At 60.3% G+C, this 22,980-nt stretch overlaps 1 protein-coding gene and 1 long non-coding RNA gene across 4 annotated transcripts in view; both read left to right on the top strand.

Moving 5' to 3' along the window:
• Window positions 1–9,133, top strand: part of NGFR (nerve growth factor receptor) — a 46,921-nt gene extending 37,788 nt beyond the window's left edge. For all 3 annotated transcript variants that reach the window (XM_075911716.2, XM_075911714.2, XM_075911717.2), the window contains exons 5-6: window positions 551–711; window positions 1,249–9,133. In XM_075911716.2, the coding sequence (XP_075767831.2) occupies window positions 551–711; window positions 1,249–1,550 (463 nt within the window). In that variant the 3' untranslated portion in view covers window positions 1,551–9,133. The remainder of the gene's footprint in view (window positions 1–550; window positions 712–1,248) is intronic.
• A 4,518-nt stretch (window positions 9,134–13,651) lies between these two features.
• On the top strand, window positions 13,652–17,561 carry LOC142820986 (uncharacterized). Its single transcript, XR_012898027.2, has 2 exons — window positions 13,652–14,657; window positions 15,345–17,561. It is a non-coding gene; the product is annotated as an uncharacterized LOC142820986 (long non-coding RNA).
• Window positions 17,562–22,980: the final 5,419 nt, after the last annotated feature.

Here is a 22,980-nt window from a genome sequence, read left to right as displayed (position 1 = left end):
ACGACTGATTTTGGTGGAAGAGTTAAGCCTGGTCTCCACTTAAAACTTAGGTCAACTTAGCTACGTCACTCAGAGTCGGGGCGACAATTTGCGCCCCGTGCGACGTAGTGCAGGAGACCGGACCCCCCGGCAGATGTAGATAGACCGATGGCTCGGAGAGGTGGGTTCATTATGTCGAAGGCGAAACACCCCCCCTTCCATAGCAAGTGTCTGCCGCACGGGAGCTGTGCCGCTGTAGCGGAGACGAACCTGGCCCAGTTCCGACTCAGCCAGCAAGGGGCAGTGCTGAGTTTGTGCAGCGCCTAGCACCCTGCAGATCTCGGTCCAGGCCTCGGTGTGACGGCTCCGCCGCGTAAGCAGGATGGTGGAGCCTGGCGCTCTAAGGGCATCGGGTCTGGCTTTGTGCCACGGTGCCCTGGGGTCGGCATTCCTAAGGCAGACTGGGCCCGGTGGGGCGGGGCGGGGGGAGGAGGCCCTGGGCTGAGTGACGGTAAACTCCGGAGGCGGCTGGACCGGCTGTTTCACTCCTCTTCGCGGGTCCCTTCCGCAGGTGGAACAGCTGCAAGCAGAACAAACAGGGCGCCAACAACCGCCCCGTGAACCAGACCCCCTCGCCGGAGGGGGAGAAGCTGCACAGCGACAGCGGGATCTCCGTGGACAGCCAGAGCCTCCACGACCAGCAGCCGCAGACGCAGACCGCGCAGGTGCAGGGTAAGGCCCCCAGCCGGGCGCGGGCAGAGCGCAGGGGGGATGCAGAGGGGGCTGCGGTTCCAGGCTGGAGGAGCTGGGAGGGTCAGACATGACAGAGAGGTGGGTCAGGATTGGGGGGAGTGGCTGGCCAGGGGCTGGGGACAGTGGGGAGCCCAGGACTGGATCAGTGGGGTGATGCTACAAGGGCTATTGGGGGGCACAAGAATTTCTCTGCAGCGGGGGATCTAGGCTGGAGGTTAGGATGGGGGATGAGGCACGGGGATGGTTCCCGAGGGAGGGGGGAATCTCCATCCCTCGAGGTGTTTAAGTCCCGGCCGGGATGGCTGAGTCAGGGCTGGTCCTGCTTCGGGCCGGGGGCTGGACACGGTGCCTCCCGAGGGCTCTGCCCCCCTGGGGTTCTCTGGGCCCGGACTGGGGAAATGACGCCCCTGCCTTGGGAAGCACTGCCCCCCCCCGATTCTGGGGCTGTCTGCGCCTTGCGCCCCCTCTCGCCCCGCCACCTAGTGACCCTGCTTTGCTCCTGCCCCTCCCGCGCAGCCCTGAAAGGCGAGGGGCACCCCTACGCCAGCCTGCCGCCGCCCAAGCAGGAGGAGGTGGAGAAGCTGCTGACCAGCTCCCCGGAGGACACCTGGCGGCACCTGGCGGGGGAGCTGGGCTACAGGGAGGATCACATAGACTCCTTCCGGCAGGAGGCGTGCCCCGTCCGCGCCCTGCTCGCCGACTGGGCCAGCAAGGACAGCGCCACCATGGACGCCCTGTTCTCCGCCCTGCGCCGCATCCAGCGGGGGGACATCGTGGAGAGTCTGTACAGCGAGTCGACCGCGACGTCGCCGGTGTGAGGGGGGAGGGGCACCCCCTGCCGCCCCCCCGCGAGAAGTGAAGGAACCGGGGGCCCCCGCCGCGGGGCCCCGCCATGTACGAACAATCCCGTAGGCACCGACCTCGTCTTTCCAGTATTGTCCCAATTGCCACCCGCCTCGCCACGGCCGCCCACGCTCAGCGGGGGGCTGGCAGGGCGGACGGGCCATGGCCCCTTCAGTCCCAGTGGGGCCGAGGAGCGCGACGGCGTGGGAGTGCCCCACGCGCCCCTCGGGCCCCGCCCCCACGCGCCCCACGGCTCGTCTCCGGTGGCTGAACAACGGCCGCGTTTGCGCTCTCAGGTCTCTCTCCCCCCATTCGTTCTTTGTCTGCCTCGCCCCCCAAGAGCTTCCTCTGCCCCCCCTTCTGTTTGCCCCTTCGCTCCCCCTTTGGATTGCACCTGCCCAGCCAGGCAGGACGACCCGGCTGAGAACGGGCTGCAGCTCGTGACTAACGTTGGACTGAAGATGTTATTGAGTGGGATGGGGGGGCGGAGGGGTATAAATTAGAAGGAGCAAAGGGGGGGTCTGTTGGTAGAAACACCCATTGTCCCTCTGCTGGGGGGGTTGGCGCGGGCGGGGGGGGCTTGGTTTCTAGCAGGCGCAATCTACACTGTGAATTGTGACGTGCCCAGCGTGTGCTGCAGAGCGTGGCCCATTCGCCCCCGCGGGACGCGCCATCCCCAGGCCTGGAAGAGTTCGCCTGGGCCAGGAGCAGCCGGGCTGCCTGACGCAGGAAAGCACCAGTCTAGTTACTTAGGGGGAAACCCGGCTTGCCCACCGTGGGGCTCAGCGGTCAACAGGCCCCGCGCTCTCCTGGCGGACGCCCCCTCGTCAGAGCTGCCTGGCGCTGGGTGAGGACCGCAAAGCGCTCACGAGGTGGGACGAAGCCCGTCGAGACCAGTCCTCGCCCATCACGCCGCGGCTGCCGTGCCTCGCCCTTCCTCAAGCCAGACACACCGACGGGGGCCTTCCGGGGGGCGAGCCAGCCAAAGCGTGGAGAGCAGCCTCCGCGGGGAGCCTGGACCGCCCCAGCCGCTCCGTCCCAGGAAGCCGAGTCTTGATTTTACGAACACCTGGGCCGACGGCCGCGCTGCCTCCTCCTCGCCCCGTCAGCGCTCGGCTCTTGGCCACACTCCTTGCCGTAGGAGCTGAGGTGCTGGGCACGAGGCTCGGGGGGAGGGATTTGGACGTGCGCCCTGGGCCCGGCTGCCTTCGCGGCGTTGGCTGCGCCTCTGCCGAACCGGAAAGGCCCCTCGGCGACGCGAAGACCCAGGGAGTCGTGTGGCAGCCGCGGCAACGTCTCTAAAGGCACAAGGGGCGGGGGAGTGTTTTCCACGGGGGTTCCCCGCGGTGGACGGGGGCTCGGGAGAAAGCTGGGCTGGGCTTCTGCCTGAGCAAGGGGCCTGGCCCTCCCTAGCGGTTCCTCCTTGGAAGAGGATGCTTGAAAGCACCGACTCGGAAGACGGCCACGGCCACCCGCTGCAGGATCCGGGCGCACCAGGGATGTTTTCTAGGCGAGGGGCAGCCCAGGGTCGCTGGCAGGCAAGTGCCCACAGGGCCCCCTTTCTTAGAAGGCTCCAGGGTGACTCGAAGGAACCTCCCGTCCTTCACCGGAAGGGCTCCCGTATCAGCCCCCCGCCAGCAGGAAGCCGAGGGAGCTATGCCCAGTTCCCTGCCCAGTTCCCTCAGCAGACGCCTCCCAGCCCTGCAGCTCGCCCTGCTTTGCGAGTTCCCGCCCCCTTGCCCGAGTGGAAGTTTGACCTGAACCCCTCGGACTCCCGCTGTGGCCGGCAGGAGAACGGGAATGACTTTGCAGGAGCCATAATGCGACACCGGACAGTGCTGGGAATCCTGCGTCACTCCAGATGTGGGTGGGAGTGTCCTGCACCGCAGCAGGCCAGTGTCTGCAGACCACGCCACTGCGGGGGGCGGGGGGTCCAGCAGCTACAGACGAGGTGTCCCCCCTCCCCCCTGAGGCGTCAAGGAGGAAGAACTTGTAAGTTACCAAGACCGTGGAGCGAGGAAAATACAAAATGTGAACGTGACTGTAGAACGTGGGACCTGTTGAAATCAGCCCAACTGCAGAGAAAACGTGACTTCAACGTCTGGTCAGACCCGCGAGCATCAGAAGACGGAGATGGGAGGTCATTCGTGGGTTTGCTTGGGAACGATTTCCCCATCCCAGGAAAGGTTTCGAGCTATTGAAAAATATTCTCGTCCCAAATTGAGAAGAAAAGTCCAACAGGCAGCGGTTTTTTGCACATTGAAAAATCCAGCAAAAAAAGTTCAGTCCAGGGCCAAACCTTTTATTTCAATCATTCTGAAGCATTTTCTTGTAACGTCGAGCACTTTTAAGGGCTTGTGAGGGGGTGGATACTACAGTTAGCTTAATGTCTATGAGAAAAGTCACTGTAAACTGGACAACTGTGATTTTTCATTTGGAAAATGTCAAAATGAAAGACGAGTTTTGAAACCCGCCCTCCCCGTATGCTGAGTAGAAAACTTTGTCAAAACTTATCTGCAAAAAAGGGGTTTCTGTTTCCAAGACTCAGCCTTTTCCAATGGGCAAAAAAGTTTCTTTGGAACATGGCCGGCCAGCTGTGCTACTGAGCACAAGGAAACATCGGGCTCCCAATGTCTCCGGTTCTACAAGCTGACCCGGCCCTTGCAGATCTCTGTTGGCTGGAAGCTAATGAAGAAATGTCGCGGAACTGGGAGGAGACACACTCCCCTCACCCTGCTGCCTTTTACACCTCTGGTCTGGCCGCTTCCTGCCGACCCCGAGACAGCGTGTCCCCAGGAGAGGATGTCTACGGGCTCTGATTCCAACAGGCTCCAGCGGTGCTGACCTTGTCCCTGCAGAGGGAAATCGGAGAGGCAGGCCTCCCTCAGCGGAGGATGGCTGGCCGTGTAGTTATCACCTCACTCCAGAGCTGCGGCGTGCCCCCCGCTCGGCCAGATCCCTTGGTATTGAATGAGGAAGGGGGACCCCGACTGAGAGAACTAAGAATTGTAAATGCCACTGTCCGGTTTGACCCCTGCTAAGTGGATCCCGATGCTGAAATGAAGGAGACCTTGGTTTGCTCCTCGAGGCTTCGGTTCAACGCTGCCTTAGCACGGCGTCGGGGGCCACCCGTTCCCGCACGAACCGTGTTATACTTGGTGCCTTTCAGCCCCTGGGGCCTGCCTGGCCTGCCTGGCGTGGCAACGCTCCGTTTGCCTGTGTCCCTGCGTGGCGGGTTGAGTTCAGGGGTTTTGTGACGATCCCGGCCTGGAGACGAAGGGGAGGGCAATGGGCTTTCGCACACGTTCTCTCCTGGAGGAGGACGTGCTGAGGCGGAAGGCCCTACGTAACTGACCAAAGCAGAGAGATCCAGGGTGGAACCTCGGGCCTTTTTAAAGGGACAGGCTGAAACGTTCCGAGGTGCCCACGGCTGTGAGACGGCTCCCACGCCCCACTGGAAGTCAGTGGAAGTGGAGTACTTGACTCTCGTCGGTGCTTTGGAAAGCGCTGCCCATTATGCTGTAAAGGAAGGGGGGGGTCTGCTAAGAGTTGGTTTTCTAGAATGGAATTGACAGAAGAGCTCAGCTCCCTTCAACCTTCCATTACTCTGGGGGTACAAGTCCCGTGAGCTCCCAGAGGGGTGGGCATGTTAGTCTGTGTCTGCAAAACTTGTGGCACCTTAGCCCGGCTCTCCACAAGGGCGTTATTTCGAAATAACCCCCCTGCGGTCGAATGTGTAAGCGGCGCGTCCACACGACCAAGCCCGTTCTTTCAAAAGAAGGGGCTTCTTATTTCGAAATCTGCACTTCTCCTTTCCTCGGGGGAGGACGCTAATTTGAAATAACGACTCCCCAGAATAATTGGAACTAATCACTCCCCCATGCTCCCTGGGGCTCTGCGTCGGGGCAGAGGGTCCATAGTAATAGAGCCTGCCTCGGAGTGATCTCAAGGCTTCCCGTAGTTGGGACACGCTGTTTCGATTTTGTAAAATCGGGAGTTATTAAGTCACGTTCCGTTATTTCGAAATAATTTCCTAGTGTAGATTTGCCCCTAGGGGTGAGCCAATTTATCAGGGCACAAGCATTTGGTCGTTGCCCACAAAAGCTTGTGCCCAAATAAATCGGTTAGTCTCTAACGTGCTGCAGGACTCCTCTGTCCCTTAAAGTGCTTTGGAAAATGCCACCCCCGTGGCCCTAGGAAGACAGGCAATTCAATAGCCTGATTTACGATTCAGGGCTCAGCAGCTCCCTATGAGGTCAGTGTGAGACGAGCACCTCTGAAAATCTGGCCACATAATTGGTTGTCAAAATACGGCTTTAGGAGAGGATCGTTTTGGCCTCTGCTTCTGAAAAGTTTTACCTGTGTAGTGTTATATTTTTTTAAGTTTTAGAAAACTTGATGTGCGTAGAAATGTCCCAGATATATTAAGCAAAAAACCCACCAAAAAAAGACAATGGAAAAAGGAGGGATTCGATCCAAACCTTCCTGCTTTGGTTTTAGAAATGTAAACACAATGGCCAAGGTTTTTAAAAGTCACCAGTGACTTCAGGTACTCAAGTGAAGACACCTGGAAAAGGGCTGATTTTCAGAGGGCGGGTGCTGGACATTTTCTGAAAATCAGGCCCCTTTCAGGTATACCCAGTTGCAAAAATCTTGGCTCAATGTGCTGGGCTAATGCATTAGACACAAAACAGGCAGCTTAGCCGTCTAGGTCAAACGGAGAGAAATATCAACAAGTGATGAAACAATAAAAAAGTCCAGTTGAGTCAGAGAAATTGTATCTTTCATAATCAATGATGTTATTAGCAACACAGACAAGGGCTTTCAAATGTCACTCGAGACCTTAATGCTCCTTTTTGTATGCGGAAACGGAAGCAGGATGTAAGAGATCAGGGATTCTTCACAGGGACTCAGTGGTGCTTAGATATTGTATGTGAAGTAACAGCTTTAATTTTTGAGTTGCCTTTTATGAGGGGACATTCTAGCTGCAACATACTTGTGTTGTGTGTCAGCCAAAAATGCCTCGCAGAGAACTCTGAAAATGAAATGCAGCCTCGGTTCAGTTCTGTAGGGCTGGTTGAAGGGTTTTGTTTCTTTAAATCATTTTGTTCCCACCAGAGAATTAGGGTTTCATCAAAAATGAAATTTATCACAGGAAGATTTTGTTTTTAATATCATTTTATTTTATTTTTCAAAGGGAAATTTCCGAACACAAATATTCATTTGAGAGGACCATTTGTGTTTCGGTTTTAACAAATTGAAAATTAGCATGAGAAGGGAACATTTTTATTTGAATTGGAATGAAATGAAAATACTCTGCGGGTTTGTTTGTTTTTTAACATTCCTTGCACAAAACATCAGAACAAAACTTTTATCTGAAGATTTTCAACCAGCTCCAGTAGTTTGTGTTGTTTCCGTGTTTTAAGCACGTGGGAAATTGGCATGAAAACCGGATTCTGTTGGGGGTTGGGATGGGGATTTGCAACGTACCCGCGGACAGTCAATGGAGGAATGTCTGTCACCATTGTATCTGATCATCCCCACTCTGTAAGCCAGGACCGTGCTATTCCCATTTTACAGATGGGAAACACAGATCCAGGGAGACTAAATTACTGGTGTAAAATATGAAAGGACATTTATGGAAGAACTCCAGAGGCCCTTTGCTATGAAGAGCGATTTAGATGTTCCGCTGCCTAAGGAATACTCTGAGTTAATGTTCATCTGCCTTCTTACACAAGAAGTCACCCAGCACCACAAAGAGGGACTCGATTATATTATGTGAACTGTGATGCCTCAAAGCCGACAACAGAAAAGAGGCCTCGTTAATCACAGATCCCCAGATAACTCACGGCCCATAAATCCTGACGAGCCATGGAGGAGAAACACCGAGTTCCTTCCGGGCTGGGTGAAAGGGTTCATTTACAGCCAGGCTCTCATTCACGCTTGTCCCTTGCAAGAGCAGCTTCACATAATGGCCCAGCTGCCTGCCAGAATCCCCGGCAAGCCAGCGAAGGTCGTTTGCAGGGACCCCGGGGGCTCACGGCAGCTGTGCAGGGAGGGCCTGCCCCCCCCCAGAACAAGGGAGGACTCAGGGGTGTTGGGAGCAAGGTGCGGGAAGGAGGAAGGATCCGGCAGGCCTGGCAGCAGGCGGGGGGCGTGGAAGGCTGGGGTCTCCAGGGGAAGAGGGGCGTTAAGTGCACGGGATCAGGAAAGGGCTGGGAAGAGGAGCGGAGTCAGGCCATGGGGGCCGTGGCTCTGTGGCAGGCAGGGGAAGGCAGAGACTGGTTCCATGCAGCGTGGCCGTACCAACGGGCATGGGAGGCCGGGCCCTTTGCTAGGAGGGATTCAGCCAGAGAAGCAGCCTCCATCTCGCCCTCTGCCTGCCCCGGCCCAGGGACCCATGCAGGAGCTGGGGGTGGACACGCCAGGGCAGCCGTGGCTCAGTGGAGGATGACTTCTTAAGCCCTGGGGAGCCCGCCTCCGTGCAAATCTCTCTGTAGACAAGGAGCAACGACCCGTCCCCAGGAAGAGCCGGTTCCCCGAAGCTGCAATGCCAAACCCACCGGCCCAGCCGCCCTGGTGCAAATCCCAGAGATGCCCAACGCCCTGCGTCCTGTCTGCACCCGGACCGTGCACTGGCTTCCTTCAAATCCATTTCAAAACCAACCCCCCGTCCCGCCACGGGGCCTCGCCGAGGCCTGGGCTGCGCTCTGACGTTAAAATCGACTCGGCTACGGCAGCTGCAGCTCCCGCGGCCTAACTCTCCGTGCAGACGGCGGGTCAGTAATCGCCTTCCCTGGGTCTAGCGCCTGCCCCGCGGAGAGGCGGGTTAGAACCCCTCCCCTCGGTACAGGAAGCGCTGCCGCAGAGCCTGTGCTGCCGTGGGGGCTGGCGTGTTGCATTTACCGGAACCACGAAACTGCTACAGATGGGATTGAAGCAGGGGGAGAGTTGGGCTTCGCACCCCTTGAATTAACCCAGTTTCCAGTCCCCTTTTCCTTTAACCGGGTACTACACAGTGTGTGCAGCCGGGAGCAAAACTCACGCTCGTACCTCCCGAGCAGAGTGCTCAGGTCTCAGGTCCTAGCTGCCTTGTGGGAAAAGCCCCTCGGTGCATCCCAAGCAGAAGGGCTCATGCAGCGCAGAGGGTAAGGACGCCTCCCGTTCCTGGTGCGAGTCAAAAATAACGAGGAAAAAATAAGCCAAAGTTAATGATCGTGGAGATTTTTTGTTGCGTTTTATAATGTTTTGTTGTACAAAGACAGCACGTTCCTCTTGTTACTACCTGTTGTTATCCCTCGGGTTTCTCTGTGAGACGAGAAATGCCGATCGATTACAAATTCTGACTGAATAAATATTCCTGTATCAGAAACAGCCGATTAGTCCCTGGCTTTTGCCGGGCTCAGTGTCAGCGGCATGCCGGGGAGTTCGGGTGGCTGGCTGACGTGGTTGTGTCAGCATCAACAGGTTGTGTTTGTATGTCCGTGAATGAACTTGTGCTTGTGTGGGCCATTATCTGTGTGTAATTTTCAGCCATGAATAAACAGCATACAGCGCTGATGTGTCTTGGCTGCATTTTGTGTGAGATTGTTTTGCCTTTGTTGACACGTGATCTTGTAATAGTGTTTGTCAGCACACACGTGTGAGGGCACTGGTGGGTCATACAACGTGTGTGTGCAGGCTTGTGTCCACATGTGTGTGTCACACTAGAACTTGGGACTGGGAGTATGTGCCTGCTGGTGTTATTGCTTGGCCTGTGATCTGCACTCCTGTAAGCTGGGCGCTTGTGCAGCCACTCAGGAGCGATTCAGATGCTGCCCAGCTGAGCAGCAGAGCACCCACAGCTCAGTTTTGTTGCTTCTACCAGTGGTGCACATGCCCTGGTGCACATAAAAAAATATTCCACACACGGATGGAAAAAAAATCGCCCATGGATGGAAACGATTAGAGGCAACACTGACAGTCATGAGGCTTTTCAGGCTTCGTGAACTGGGAGCACCTGGATTCTAATGGCGATTTTACCTCCAAATTTACTCTGCCAAGTTGCCTTGGCAGTCTGTGCCTCAGTGTCCCTGCTAAGGTGATGATGGTGCTCTTGGGCTAAATTAGTTAAAGGTGGCCCTCCAATGATTTTAAGTAGTGGGAACTGTGCTCTTTCCCCATGTTTAATAGAAGAAAGGGGGATTTAAGTGAGTCTTTGAAGGAGGCCCATTTGTTTTTCTTCCTCCCTCCCTCCGCTTGATTTTTAACCTTAAAAATATCAGAAGAATAAATTCTGGTCTTTGTTGTTTGGAGAGAGGCTGTCCTGGGAGCGTCAGCTGTGTCCTGGGGTCCCACCCTCAATAAAAGCCGCAGGGCGGAGGAATCTTTAACGCAGACTTTTCTCTCGGGGGCTCATCGGACAGAGTCTGAGCAGCCTCAGCAGCTGAGCAAAGATCCCTCCCCCCAGGTTTCAGGCTTGGGGGCTCCTGCCGTTTCACGAGGGAGCCGGGCCCCATAGGCCGCTGCTGTGACCCGGGTTTCTAAGGCATTTCCAAGGGGCCCGGCTCCCAGAAGTCTTGAAGCGCTGGGGGGTGCGTGGGCTGGGCTCTCCATTTCCTGTGCCCCGACTCAAAAGGTGAAGATCCCAACGGCAAAGGTCCAAGGGGGGCTCACAGCAGCCCCACATCCAGCATCTCTTCCCCAGATGCAGAGCCCTGAGTGGGGGAGAGGCGGGACTCAGCAAGGTGGCCTTCAAGCGTGGGAACGGCTGGGTAACCTGCCCCCCATTCCGCTGGGAAACAAACCCAATTTATGGCTATTGCAGGAGGAAAAATATTAGCACTCAGGCCTGGAAAGGAGCCAGAGGCTCGCCGTGCAGTGGTGACAGGGGCTGGGGAAGCGGGCCGGACAACTTCCTTTCTGCTGTTTACTGCTCCCCGAAGAGCGAGACGCGGGCCCCCGGCTCTGCCGCACATGTGCTGTAATGAGCCCCAGCGTCAGGCGACTGATGGCCCCTTAACTGACGCTGTTATTCGCTGATCAGCCCCCCCTTGCCTCAAACAAATCGCCACCAGACCCCTCCCCCCACTCTCTTGAGACCCCCCCATGTTCCACCCCCCAGCTCGGAATTCCAGGCTACAAATGAGATCTGATTTCTGTCGGCGATTCCTGGTGGCCAGTGCCCGCCTGCACCCCTACATCACGTGGTCTGCCCCTGCACCCCGCCGCTAAACGCTGTGTCCCCAGCCTCTCCCACTCATGCGCCAGATCCCTCCTACCGGACAAACCTCTCTCGTCCGGCACCCTTGGGCCCTGCCCGGCGCCGAACCAGAGAATTTGCCCAACCGCCCGCACGGCCATGGCTCGCTGGACTCCTAGAAAACGTGAGGGTCAATTAGAGCTGAACAACAGCACAGACCCTTGAGAGCCAGGCCGGGGGGCTGTAAACAAACTTGATGGGACTGAAGGAAATTTGGCCCCTGCTAAGTGGGCATTTGGCTCAGTAACACCCTGCCGGACCACGGATGTTGCTGGACCAGAGAGTGCCGGGTTGGAGAGGTTCAGTCGGTGCCACCTGCCCCCACCAGCGCAAACCCCACAGCCCGGCGTTGTCACTGTCCCAGCTCCCCTTTGATTTCACGAGGCCAGGATGCCACCTCTTCGCTGCTTTGTCCTTGGTCATGCCCCTTAAGTCTGCTCATGGCATCAACCCCCTGCGTTGCCATCGGCACCCACCCTATTGGCCAAGTCCCTGTGCCCAGCGCCGCCCCCGCACCAGAAGCAAAGGTCACAGCCTACGCCCAGCGGCACAGCGGGGAGGGGACGGCAGCAGGGTGACTGGGCCCCCCAAGAACATAGCAGACAGCCTAGACCGTTAGTGGATGGCTGGCCTGGGAGTCGAGAGACCTGGGTCTAATTCCCAGCTCAGCTACTGACTCCCCAGTGACACTGGGCACCTCACTTAGCCCACTCTGGGCCTACAAGTCTCTACGGGGGGGGGCTGCTTGGAGAATTAGACTCCATTGCTGAGGGGGCGCAGGCAGGCGGGTGATGAGGGCTAATTACCTCTGCAGCCTTAGCCAGGGCCAGGGGCAGGGGAAGGGGAAGGAGGGGCCCTGACCCGGGCAAGCCCCACGCACGTTGCTTCTGTGAAACCTTCAGCCCCAAATGTCCGGGCGCCGGGGTCAGGCCCGAAGCGCCATTTCCAACGAGCTGCCTGGAAAGGGCGAGGCGGGTTCCTGCGCCTTAAGGCGGACGCGGGCCCTTGGCCAGGCGTGAGGGCTGGACACTGGCCGCGGGGGTGTCTCGAACCCAGCGGGGCTCCCAGAGCCCGGGCCCGCGGTGAGGCAGGCGGACGAGGCGGCTTCGGGACCTCTGGCCAAGGCGCAGCGCGCCCGCACCCCCGGCTCTCGCCGCAGCGTCTGGCCCGGTCCCTGGCCCTTTGGCGCTGGCCGGGCCGCGCCCGCCCCCCTGGTAGCCCAAGGCCACGCCCCTGTGGCCGGAGGGGCGCGGGGGGCAGAGGCTGGCGCCGAGCAGCCCCCCTGCTCCCCGCCCCGGGTGCAATCTGCCTGCCAGATGCGCAGCAGCGCGCGCGTTCCCAGAGCGCAAAGCCGGGCGCGCCGCGTGCCAAGTGCGAGCCCCCCGGGCCCAGGAAACCCAGGAGCGGGGGGACCAGCAGGGAGAGAGCGGCCCGCTCCCTCCTCTCACCCTCCGGCCGCCCGCTGGAAGCTGGAGAAGGGGCGGCCAGGAACTCCCCGGGCAAAACCCGCCGGGCCTGACGCTGTTCCGGGAGCTCAGGGCTCCACGGTGAGGGGCCCCGGCCACCTCGCTCTGCCGTGCACAATGGGCCTAGCAGGGCCGGCTGGCATTGCCGCCCCTCCCCCCCAACAGTCTCTGCATCCCCCCCAGGGCTTGCACCCCGCTTCCCTGGCCAAACCGGCCCGGGTTCCCTTTGCTCTTGCCCAGAGATGAGACGAGAGCGATTGGGACAAACGCCCAGTTTGGCCAAGGGCTGCCAGGCCAGCCGGGCAGGGCCGGAGAAAGAGGCTTTAGCATGCGGCCGAGTGCACGTCCCTTTCCATGGGGCACTGGGTGGGTCTCTTGGGGGTCCAGCCCCTCCCACCGTGCGAGAGGGAGAGGACAGAGCTCTGAGGGCGCATCCCCCACCTCTCCCCACACTCCCCCCTTTGGGCGGGCGCTGGCTCCGGGGCTGGGTTTTACCCTGGCACCTCCGGCCAGCACAGCTGCAGGACACGGGTACAGAGTGCGCCCAGGCTGCAGCGGGTGCAGTAAGGGGAGGCGAAGGTGATGGACAACATGGCGTGAGCAGATCTCTGGAGCGGAGCAGGGGAGGGAGGCGGCAGGGCCATGCAAGGCCTGCAGGGAAAATGAACAGACCCCGTGCAGAAGGGCAAAGTGCAACCTGTGTGCGCCTTGCCTGGGCGAGCTGGTCTGCGCTAACACTCGGGCAGCTCGGCCAAAGACCAGGGCTGCCTCGTGCGAGGCACGTACAGACCCGACAGGGAGACGATTAATCCCTGCCCCCGAGCGCCAAACCCCGCCATTGGCGCTGTAGATCTCACAGCCAAAGCAATCCCACACAGCCCGGCCTGGGAGGGAGCAGCGTATGTCACGTTAGAAGCAGAGAGCCCCAAGGCCTGGCAGAGAGTGGGTAAAACTCACCCCAGATGTGCGCCCTGCCCCTCGGTCAGGTTCAGGTTACTTCTGAGTAGGGAGGTGGAAATAACTGAATTTTGGGGGTCACAGGCAGGTCAAAAAATACAAATAAAAAATTAGCATCTGCCTGACCCCAAACAAATCGTTTTCTTACATCTTCAGCAAACGGAGTAAGCTGGAAAGGCATCGGACCAGGTGGAACAAAACCATTCCCTTTGCACGTCAAACTTTTCTTTAAAAAAGAAATGAAATAAAATGGAAGGAAATTTCCAAACTAAAAGGGGAACCGTTTTTTGGGGTGGGTTTGGTTTTTTGAAACAAGACATAAGAACGGCCGTACTGGGTCAGACCAAAGGTCCATCTAGCCCAGGAGCCTGTCTGCCGACAGTGGACAAGTCAGCCAAGCGGACACGGATTCGCACCGTGTTTCGGTGTCACCGACTCGGGCGCTTTGCACTGCAGAAATTGTGGGGACGGGCTGTTTCCCCTCCGTGACTCCTGCGGGAGGGGCAGCCGGCTCCATGGCGAACGCCCTCCGCTCTCTCCCTCTGCAGCGCTCCCCCGGAGCATGGGCTGAGCCACGGAGCTGGCACAGGAACACCCTGAGCAGTTGCCACCAGCCAGCCAGCGTTAGGCGACACGTAGCCACGGGGGCCTCTGTTCTCAGAAGTGGATCTCCCGGCCTTGTCAGTGATTCCGCCCACCCGGCCAGGCTGCTCAGACAGACCCAGGGTTCTCAAGCGTGCGGCACACCCGCAGCGGCAGCGGACGTCAGGCGCTCAGCACCTCGGCTCAGAAATGCTCCTGCATCCCTTGCCTTTGCCACGTGATGATCAACGCTCCGTCTGGCCCTGGCGGGAACCGGGGCTCCGGCCTGTGGGTACCTGCACGCAGCCAGCAGCAGCCCGGGGTAGGGCGTCTCCGAGGCCGTGTCAGCAGACTGGGGTTCAAGTCGTTGTGCTCAACAATGGCTGTGTGGTGCACGGGTTCAGACAGGGGCACAGAGCCTAGGCAGAGAGGAGGGAAAGGCCTTCTGGTTTTCCACACGGCTGTTTTTGCCACGCTAGTTTGAGCCCGGTCGTCCAAGGTGCTGAGACTCGCTGTGTCCCTGTGTGGCCACGAGGAAGTATGAGGGGGTGGATCGGGCCCTGAGGCCCCTGCTGGAGACCTTGTGGTCCTGCCCTGCCCCATCCCAGAGAGGCCATAGAGAAGTCCTCCAGGAGGCTAGAGTGGCTGCAAGGACTCAGCCACTAGGGGCCAAGCAGGCCCTATAAAAGGAGCTGCAGGACCAGAGTGGGCCAGTAGCTCTGGAGACCTGAAGGTGGGCAGAACGGGAGACCGGCTGGCTGAGGGGACGGCAGCACCACGGATAGTGCCGAGTGGAGGGCTCATTGGAGACTGATGGGCTAGGCTGGGACTCGGAGGTAAAGCCTGAGATAAGGGAGAGGATGCTGCTGCCAGGAGGAGAAACCCTGGGGACACGACTCTCTGGGGAGCAGCCTGAGGGAGCAGACTCAGAGAGACACGGCAGAGGTCACCGAGACACTGGAGAGGCTTTTAAACCGAAGGGGGGGGGGGCAGGCTCACACACTCGGCCGGGGGGGCACTCGCGGGAGGTGAGGGCTGCCCCCTTACAGGAAGTCACAGAGGGGGAAGGAGGGTGTGAAGGAGGGGGAGGGATAGCTCAGTGGTTTGAGCACTGGCCTGCTAAACCCAGGGTTGTGAGTTCAATCCTTGCAGAGGCCATTTAGGGATTTGGGGCAAAAATTCATCAGGGATGGTACTTGGTCCTGATGTGAAGGCAGCAGACTGGACTCCATGACAAAGGTCCTTTCCAGTTCTAGGAGACAGGCAATCTCCATTATCTAATCTAGCAATTGGCTGTGGAGGAAGGCCAGCTCACAAACCACTCCCTGCCCCAAGGGGAGGGGGCGCTGGGAGGTTTCACCTGTCCATGTGCTCAAAGCACTGAGCCAACAGGCATTAAGGAATCACAAGGAATCATTAGTTCAGGGGAAGGGCAAAGCTTCTCTCTGCTGGTTTTAGCGACAGACGCGCCCTTAACCCTGCCCCCCTGTCGACTACCCACCTGGAGTATTTTGTCTTTAAAGGGGTCGTCGTCCTTCTCTGCCAGGCCCAGCCCAGGAGACGCTGCCCCCCCCCCCCACTCCAGCACATCTGGGCCGGCGCCCCTCCCCCAGCCAGCTCCCAGAGAGCGATGGACTCTTGCCAGGATAATCAAAATGCAGGAACTCGCTCTGCGGCACAAAGCCTCGGCTCCCTTTGATCAGCCCCGCACCTGGCCCCCGTGGGGCAGAGAGAGGGGCAGAGCCGGCTGCCCACAGTGACTCTGCAGGACCGTCCGAATGTTGCTGGGAGTGACCAGGGATCTGCCTTTGCCCTCGAACGGCCTGCACCGAACCCCCCTCTCCACTCCCCCGCTGCCCGGCAGCATCTGAGCAAGTCACCGCCGATGGCGCGTTGATCCTCGTGGCGCCAGCCTGGGAAGGACAGCCCAGAGGTTCGGGGGCTGCCTGGCCTTGGGAGACATCGGCTGGGGTCCTGGCCTTGCTCCAAGGCCCGTGAGAATGTGGCCAGGTTACGTAGCCTCTCCGGGCCTCGGTTTCCCACCTGCATGGTGTGAGGCTGAATCTGTTAAAGAAGGCGACGCAGTCAGCTACTGTGAGACGCGAGGGGCAGCTCAGACAGATATGAATCCTCTATTTACAGTGTGGGGGAGTAAGTGATTTGCCAGAGGTCACCCAAGATGCCTGTGGCAGAGCAGGAATTTGAAAGTGCACTCCAAAACCCAAGACGTGTCTCATCATGCAACCGTTGGCTGCGCTCCCCGCTCTGAATGGACACTGGGCGGGCTGACAGGGCAGCTATCGCGAGGGGCGAGCGAACCGCTTCCCTTGAAACACCCTCGTTTTACACCCCAGTGCAAAGGCCGGGCCGTGCACGAGTGAGCCAAGGCCAAAGTCCCAGGAAAAGCCTTTCCAGCCACATGGGTTTGCTTTGCGGCGTTCAGCACCAAACCGAACAGCAACCCCCCAGCCCACTAACTGGGCCCATTGTGTGTTGAGATTGTGGTTCAAATGCGCTCTGTGATTAACGTAACAGGCCCCACAGCCACCCACCCCAACACCCACTGCATGTGGAAGGGGGCAGGAGGCAGATCCCGGCAGGCGGTCAGGAGATGGGGCTACCAAGGCACCGGAGAGCTGGGGGCGGGATTAGGTGAGAGGGGAATTGGTGGGATCTCTAAAGCAAATCAGACCCCCCCTTAGGCCAGGCTCTGCTGGGGGGGCCGTGCGCAATGCTGGGGGGCAGGGGTGAAGCTGAAAAAGGGGGCGGGGGAGACGCAGCGGGAGCCGGGAAGCGGGAGAGGAGGAAGCGCAGAGCCAAGAGAAGAGGGGACACGCTGTGGGGTCGTGAATCTCCTCGTGCCTGCAAGGGCCGACCACGCTGACCCTTCTGTCGCGCCGGGCGCTGCACGTGCCGACTGTCACCGCCCCCCGGCGCCCGCTGTCTGCGGGGGGAAGGGACTCGCCCAAGGTCCAGGCAGCCCGATTCCGGCTGCATCCGCCCAGGCGGCCGCCTGCCGCAGGAGCCGAGGGGGCAGGCCCAGGCCCCGAGCGAGCCGGCGCGGCGACGCCAGGGCAAGCAGAGGGCGCAGGAGGAGCCGGGGAGTCTCCAGGTGGCTTGTTTTTATTTAATTGCCCTCATTTAGTCTCGACTCGCTGCCTCCCCTCCAGCGCGTCCCCCCCGCCCGGCCACTCGGCGCTGGGTTTTGGTAGCAGCTTCCCCGCAGGCCTCGGCTCTTCCTACTGCCCCCTCCCGAGCCCTGCGCAAGCCTCGGCTGCCCTCTCCCCCCAGGCACTGTGTCCCCGTGTGGCCCCCGTGGCCGAGGACCCAGCGCTGCCTCCGCCCGCTCGGCGGCTCGCGGGGAGGTGGGTTCTCCCAGGGCGCCAGCTCCCCCCTGCTCTGCTGGGCCAGCTCCGCGCTGCCCCTCTCGTCCGCATCTCTGGTTTCCTCTTGCTCGCTGCCTCGGGCCATCCACCCTCCCCAGCCGCTAGCCAGCCCCGGACTCCCCTCCTCCCGCTAAGCCAGACAAACCCCAGGGACCCCAGTCACCTCCGGCCCTCTCAGCCCAGCTGGGCCCTAGACAACATGCTCCACCCACTGAGCCAGCCAGCCATGCATTCCTGAGGACCCTCCTCGGTCCCACCCCAAGACCTGGGGGTAGATTCTGGGCTCTGCCTCCAGGGGACACTGCCCAAAGGGGCGTCCTTTGTGTCCTCCCAACGAGGTTCTGGCCGTCCTTACCCATACACACAATAGGCATCTGCGTGGGGCTCCCGAAAATGTGGGGCACCGCTGGGTCTTAATGTCCACCCCCTGCCGCTTCCTACTCCTGTTCTGCGGCCCTGCCTCCTCCAGAGGGGACCCAGATGTCTGGCAGCGCCGGCCAGAGCTCCGAGCAGCACACGGGACCCGGGGCAGAGCCATTTCAGCGGGGATGAAGCCGTGTCCCAGGCATGTGCCAGCCCCAGGTCTAGCCTGCCAGCGTCTGAATTTACGGCGCGAGGCGGCAGGGCCTTAGTTTAAAATCTGCGTCGAAGGTGTTTCCTGGGGACGGCGCCCACACGGAGCCTCCGCTGCCCCCCCAGGCCACGAATGCGCCTGTCCATTTCCAGCAGATGCTAGAAGCCGACTGGATTCTCGTTTCCTTTGCTCGGCTCATGCCTGAGCCTTTAATCCCACCCAGCCAACAGGCCCCCCGGGTCTCGCTTGGCGCTCACGCGGTAACCCCCCATCTCCCACAACGATGGCCCCACGTGTCACCCGCCGCTCGCCAGGCCAGCGGGGCCTGCGCCGGGTGTGGTCACTGTGCCCACTGGCAGAGAGCAGCCGGGGCCTCCCTCGGCATCTCAGCTGGGTTAGCCCCAATGCTTGCTCCAAGGGGCGCGTGCCCGGGCAGAGGGTGGTCGGGGAACCCGTGTCAGCTCTACGCCCGCCCCTGGTCGTTCAGCAGCGATTTGTTCGGCTGGAGCAACATCACAGCAAATATCCACAGTCCAGCTCCTTAAATCACGCACTGAGGGTTTCTCAGGCAGCATGTCGCTTGCTTCGTCCTTCTGTACTTTCTGACCACTGTGGATGGAAATTGTTTTGTCAGCTAGGGTGTGTGTGTGTGTATCTGTGTGTGTCTGTCTGTCTCTGTGTGTGTGTGTCTGTCTGTGTGTGTCTGTCTGTCTATCTGTATCTGTCTGTGTGTCTGTCTCTGTGTGTGTGTCTGTCTCTGTATCTCTGTCTCTGTATCTCTGTGTGTGTGTGTCTATCTGTGTGTGTGTGTGTCTGTCTGTCTCTGTGTTTGTGTGTGTGTCTTTGTGTGTGTGTCTCTGTGTGTGTGTGTGTGTGTGTCTCTCTGTCTATCTGTATCTGTCTCTGTGTGTGTGTGTCTGTGTGTGTGTGTGTGTGTCTGTCAGTCTCTGTATCTGTGTGTGTGTGTCTGCGTGTGTGTCTGCGTCTCTGTGTGTGTGTCTGTCTGTGTGTGTCTGTCTGTCTATCTGTCTCTGTGTGTGTGTCTGTCTCTGTGTGTGTGTCTGTCTCTGTATCTCTGTCTCTGTATCTGTGTGTGTGTGTCTGTGTGTGTGTGTGTGTCTGTCTCTGTGTTTGTGTGTGTCTTTGTGTGTGTGTGTGTGTCTCTCTGTCTATCTGTATCTGTCTCTGTGTGTGTGTGTCTGTGTGTGTGTGTGTGTGTGTGTGTGTGTGTGTCAGTCTCTGTATCTGTGTGTGTGTCTGCGTGTGTGTCTGCGTCTGTGTGTGTGTGTGCGAGGGCAGACAGGGGAAGCAGCCGGGTCGGGTCGCGGCCCTAGCGCACAAGCGGGCCGGCTGCTCCGCGCCACTGGAGGGGGCCGGACCCGCTGGAGCGCTCGCCCCCTTTGTCCGGCGTGAAAGGAAAGGCGCTCGGGTTACAAAATTACACCCCCTTGCCAGCTCCTTCCTGGGCCTCCTTCCCCCCAGCCATCTCCTCCCCGGCTAAGGTTTCCCCTCCCACAATGGGGCAGGGGCTCAGGTTCTCTGCCCCAAGGCCGTGTCAGCACCGGCGGCTCTTTGATCCCCTCCCGGCAAAGCGGGGCTTGGCGACTGGGGAGAGTCTCGGGGGGAGATAAGATCGGCAGCTCGCCTCCGCCGGACAGGGCACCTGCGGCCAGACGGTCTCCTGTGCCACGGGGTGCCCCAGGGAGCTGCCCCCCGGCTCCGTCAGCTGCTTCCATCACAGCTCCCCCTTCTGCCCTGCCTCGGCCCACACCTGCAGGGCCTGTGCGTGGGGTAGCGGAGCCCAGCCGGGCTCATGATCCCGGGGCAGGTGCCGTAGGCGGCGTCTGCCCTCCCCCAGCGGATGGGCGCACTTGGGAGTAGGCCCCAGCCCGTCAGCCACCAGCTCCGCCAGGTCCCAGCCACCAGCCCCGCCAGGCCCCAGCCCGTCAGCCACCAGCCCCGCCAGGTCCCTGCCACCAGCCCCGCCAGAGGGGAAGTCCCCGCGCTGGCGGAAACGGGTGGTGCAGGCCCCTGGTTGGAGGGACGCAACGTTGCTCGTGCCTGGGCCTGCCCCCGGCGCGTGGGGGCCTCCGCAGGAAGCCCTGCCCGTGTCTTTGGGACAGACACTCTGCTCACAGCCCAGCCAGGGCCTGTCCCTGCAGGGGGCTCGCTCAGCCCCCCGAGGACCCTGCACCGAGCGCGACCGGCATCTCTTGGAGCGCTCCTGGGAACTGGCCCAAAGGATCATGGGATGCGTCCCCGGGGGCCCTGAGCCCAGCAGCTGGACGTCAGGTCAGAGTCTGAAATGGGCGCAGGGCCCCGGCACGAGTGTCCAGCGTCGGGGGCTCGCGACAAAGCGACGACTCAGTGACTCTCCTGCTAACACGGCCGGAGTGCCCCACGGCCAGCGCGTGGCCAGTTCAGCCGTGTCCTTCTCCCACGAGGCCGCAGCCGACATGAGCCCCTCCGAGGTGCCCACGGCCGGAGTGCCCCACGGCCAGCGCGTGGCCAGTTCAGCCGTGTCCTTCTCCCACGAGGCCGCAGCCGACATGAGCCCCTCCGAGGTGCCCACGGCCGGAGGCGCAGGAGCTCTGCCCACGGTTGCCGGGCAGGGCGTTGGTGTGCGACTCCGCTCGCCAGAGATAACCTACCTGGCTCCTGCCCCTCGCAGGGCCGTGGCATCGAGCGGGTTAAACGGGAGCCAGCTGGAATGTGTCTCCGGCCCCCGCTGTCCCTGGGGAAACAGGTGGCTTTGTCTGTATGTGGAGAATCCTCGGGGGGGGGGGGGGAGGGAGGCCTGTAGCCATGCCAATCCCATTCCGCCCAGTCTGTGAGATACAAACCAGCTGCCGACTCTGGGGTGGAGGTGCGGGGGCTCCTTTCGCTGCTGCCAGTTGCTTGTGCTTTCTTCGACCCCTCTAGCCTGCGCCGCCTCTCGATCACAGCACCACCTGGGGACGGGTTTGTGTACAGCGAGTCCTGCAAGGGGACAGGCCCAAGGGCTCCCAGCAACTCAGTGGCAGAGTCACAACTGAAATCCAGGCCTAGAAGCCAACACACAGGCCCTGAGAGTATGGAAACCCACCAGCTTACACAAGCATTTCACACGCGCGTGCAATCTCCCCCCTCCCAGCAGCATTCCTGTCTGCCACAGAGCTTCATGCTCACGCCACACCCTCACACGGAGCCGCAGCTTGGCCAACTAGGCCAGCAGTGACGTGTGGGTCTGAGGTGCCCCATGGGCCTGCAGGACTCCGCTGGTTCCCACTGGGAAGGACCCGCCACCAGCCCCTCTGGGCGTGTGCTTTGCTACTGTAGCTACAGCCTGCAGGGGAACCGTGCGGTCACATGCTGCAGAAATTGGCCAGGCCCTGGGATCAGACCCAGCAGCGCACAGCTGAGCTTCCACCAAACGGGGAGAAAGAGACGGGCACTCAGCTCAGCCGTTCTTTCCTGCGCCCACGCCCCCTCTGCTTCGCACAAGGCTCCGTGCTGCTCCGTGATCCGGCACAGGGGCCTTCGAGCCCGTCCTCTGCACGGGTCGGGGAACCTTGGAAAACAAAACCAACTCAGACAAGTGGAGGGTTCACAGGTCCCCGTGTTCAGCTTTTGGGACGTGTTAGTCCTTGCATGTGGCCTTAGAAGGGAGCTGGCTCAGGGCCTCGATGTGCCAGGCACCCCGTCACAGACAGTCCCTGCCCAAGAGAGGTTACCGTCTAGACACGATGGACAAAAGTGGGAAGGGAAACGTCGATACCAATCTCTTAGCCAGCTATAGGCAACCGAGGCTTGTGCTGGGCAGCAGGAGTGTCCGTCCTCATTCTCAGTGGCCCGCAGGATTGTCGTTACTCAGACACTCTCCCGGGACAGGGCAGTTTTTCCCACTGCGCTTGCATCCCTAGAATGTGCAGGTTGAACCGGAGCAGCACTGTGACTGGCTGCAGAGGGAGCGCCCGGCTCTCACCGTCAGTTCTGGGTCCAATTAGCCTGCACCTCACTCCACCTGCCCTGGCTTCACGTGCATGTCACTTTAGTAACAACCGTAGGAAACAAACGACACGGCTGGAAACCAGCAGAATCTGGCAGCCCCATGCGTGGGCAGTGGTCGCAGGTCACACACAGAACCCTGATGGGCTGCATTGCAACCCGCGGGCCTCAGGCTGCCCCCTGCTGGTCGAAACTGTTGTCACAGCATCGCAATAGACATGGGGGGAAATGGTCCATCTCCCACAGCCGCACCTATGGCGAGTCCCTGCTGGGGGCTGTCTAGTGTTTTGTCCAGGGTAGGCGTCACGGCTCCCATTGGCTAGAGCTTCCCCCCTTACAAGCCGTATTCGTCTAAGTGAAGGGGCGCTGGCGTGGGGAGTCGGCGGTCTCTGTGGCTCCGTGAGCTCTCCGGGCGGTTCTATTGCAGGGCCAGCAGGCAGGCCTGGCGCTCAGTTGTCTCCCCACCTGGATTATGCACAACCAGCCCCCGCCACCCTCCTCAGGGCAGCTCCTCTGAGTGGCTCCGGCCACTTGAGCAAACGGTCTTGTTCCCCGCGGCGGGGAGGCAGGTATGTGGCAGCAGGCGTGAGCACGTTCTCGTGGGCTGGCTCCAGGCCACATCAGCTGATCTCTGGAACGTAAACTCCCGAATGCCCCATGGCACAATCGCTGAGGACTCCTAGCCCCTAAGGGCCTGTCTGACCCCTCCCCCCGGCAAACGCCCGGGCGCTATGGGATCTGTAGGGCCTGCAGGCGCCCCTGGCATCCCTCCATCGCACGGTTTCCCACCACGCCCCGGGACGCTGACCCCCCGAGCCGGCTCCTTCGCTGCTGTCTAAAGCTGGTTTCTCAGCTGCAATAACATGGCCTGGTGCGCGAGCCAGGGGCCGGGGAAAAGGCACTGTTCACGCTGATTGTTCTTAGTCTCACCGCCCACGTCCCTGCCAGACTTTGCGTTGGGAACACAGGGTTTTCCTCGCACGAACAGGCGGCCTCCATGGGAAATCGGCACAGGCATTCGCTCGCTTTCACCCCGTGCATCTGCTGGAAGGCCCTGGCCTAGGAGGCAGGTTCAGGGCCTGGCTCTTTCCACCACCCGCTTGGGGCTAGCGTCTTTGGGGCTCAGTCCCCCACCCCTGGAAAATAGAGCTAACGTCTCCGCTGTGCCTCTTCCGCTGGGCGGCCCCTGGGGGCAGGGACGGTCACTCTCTC

This window comes from Pelodiscus sinensis, chromosome 29 (assembly GCF_052426305.1).
Source record: "Pelodiscus sinensis isolate ZL-2025 chromosome 29, ASM5242630v1, whole genome shotgun sequence".
Lineage (NCBI taxonomy): Eukaryota > Metazoa > Chordata > Testudines > Trionychidae > Pelodiscus > Pelodiscus sinensis.
This window is presented reverse-complemented; position numbering and strand designations above follow the sequence as displayed.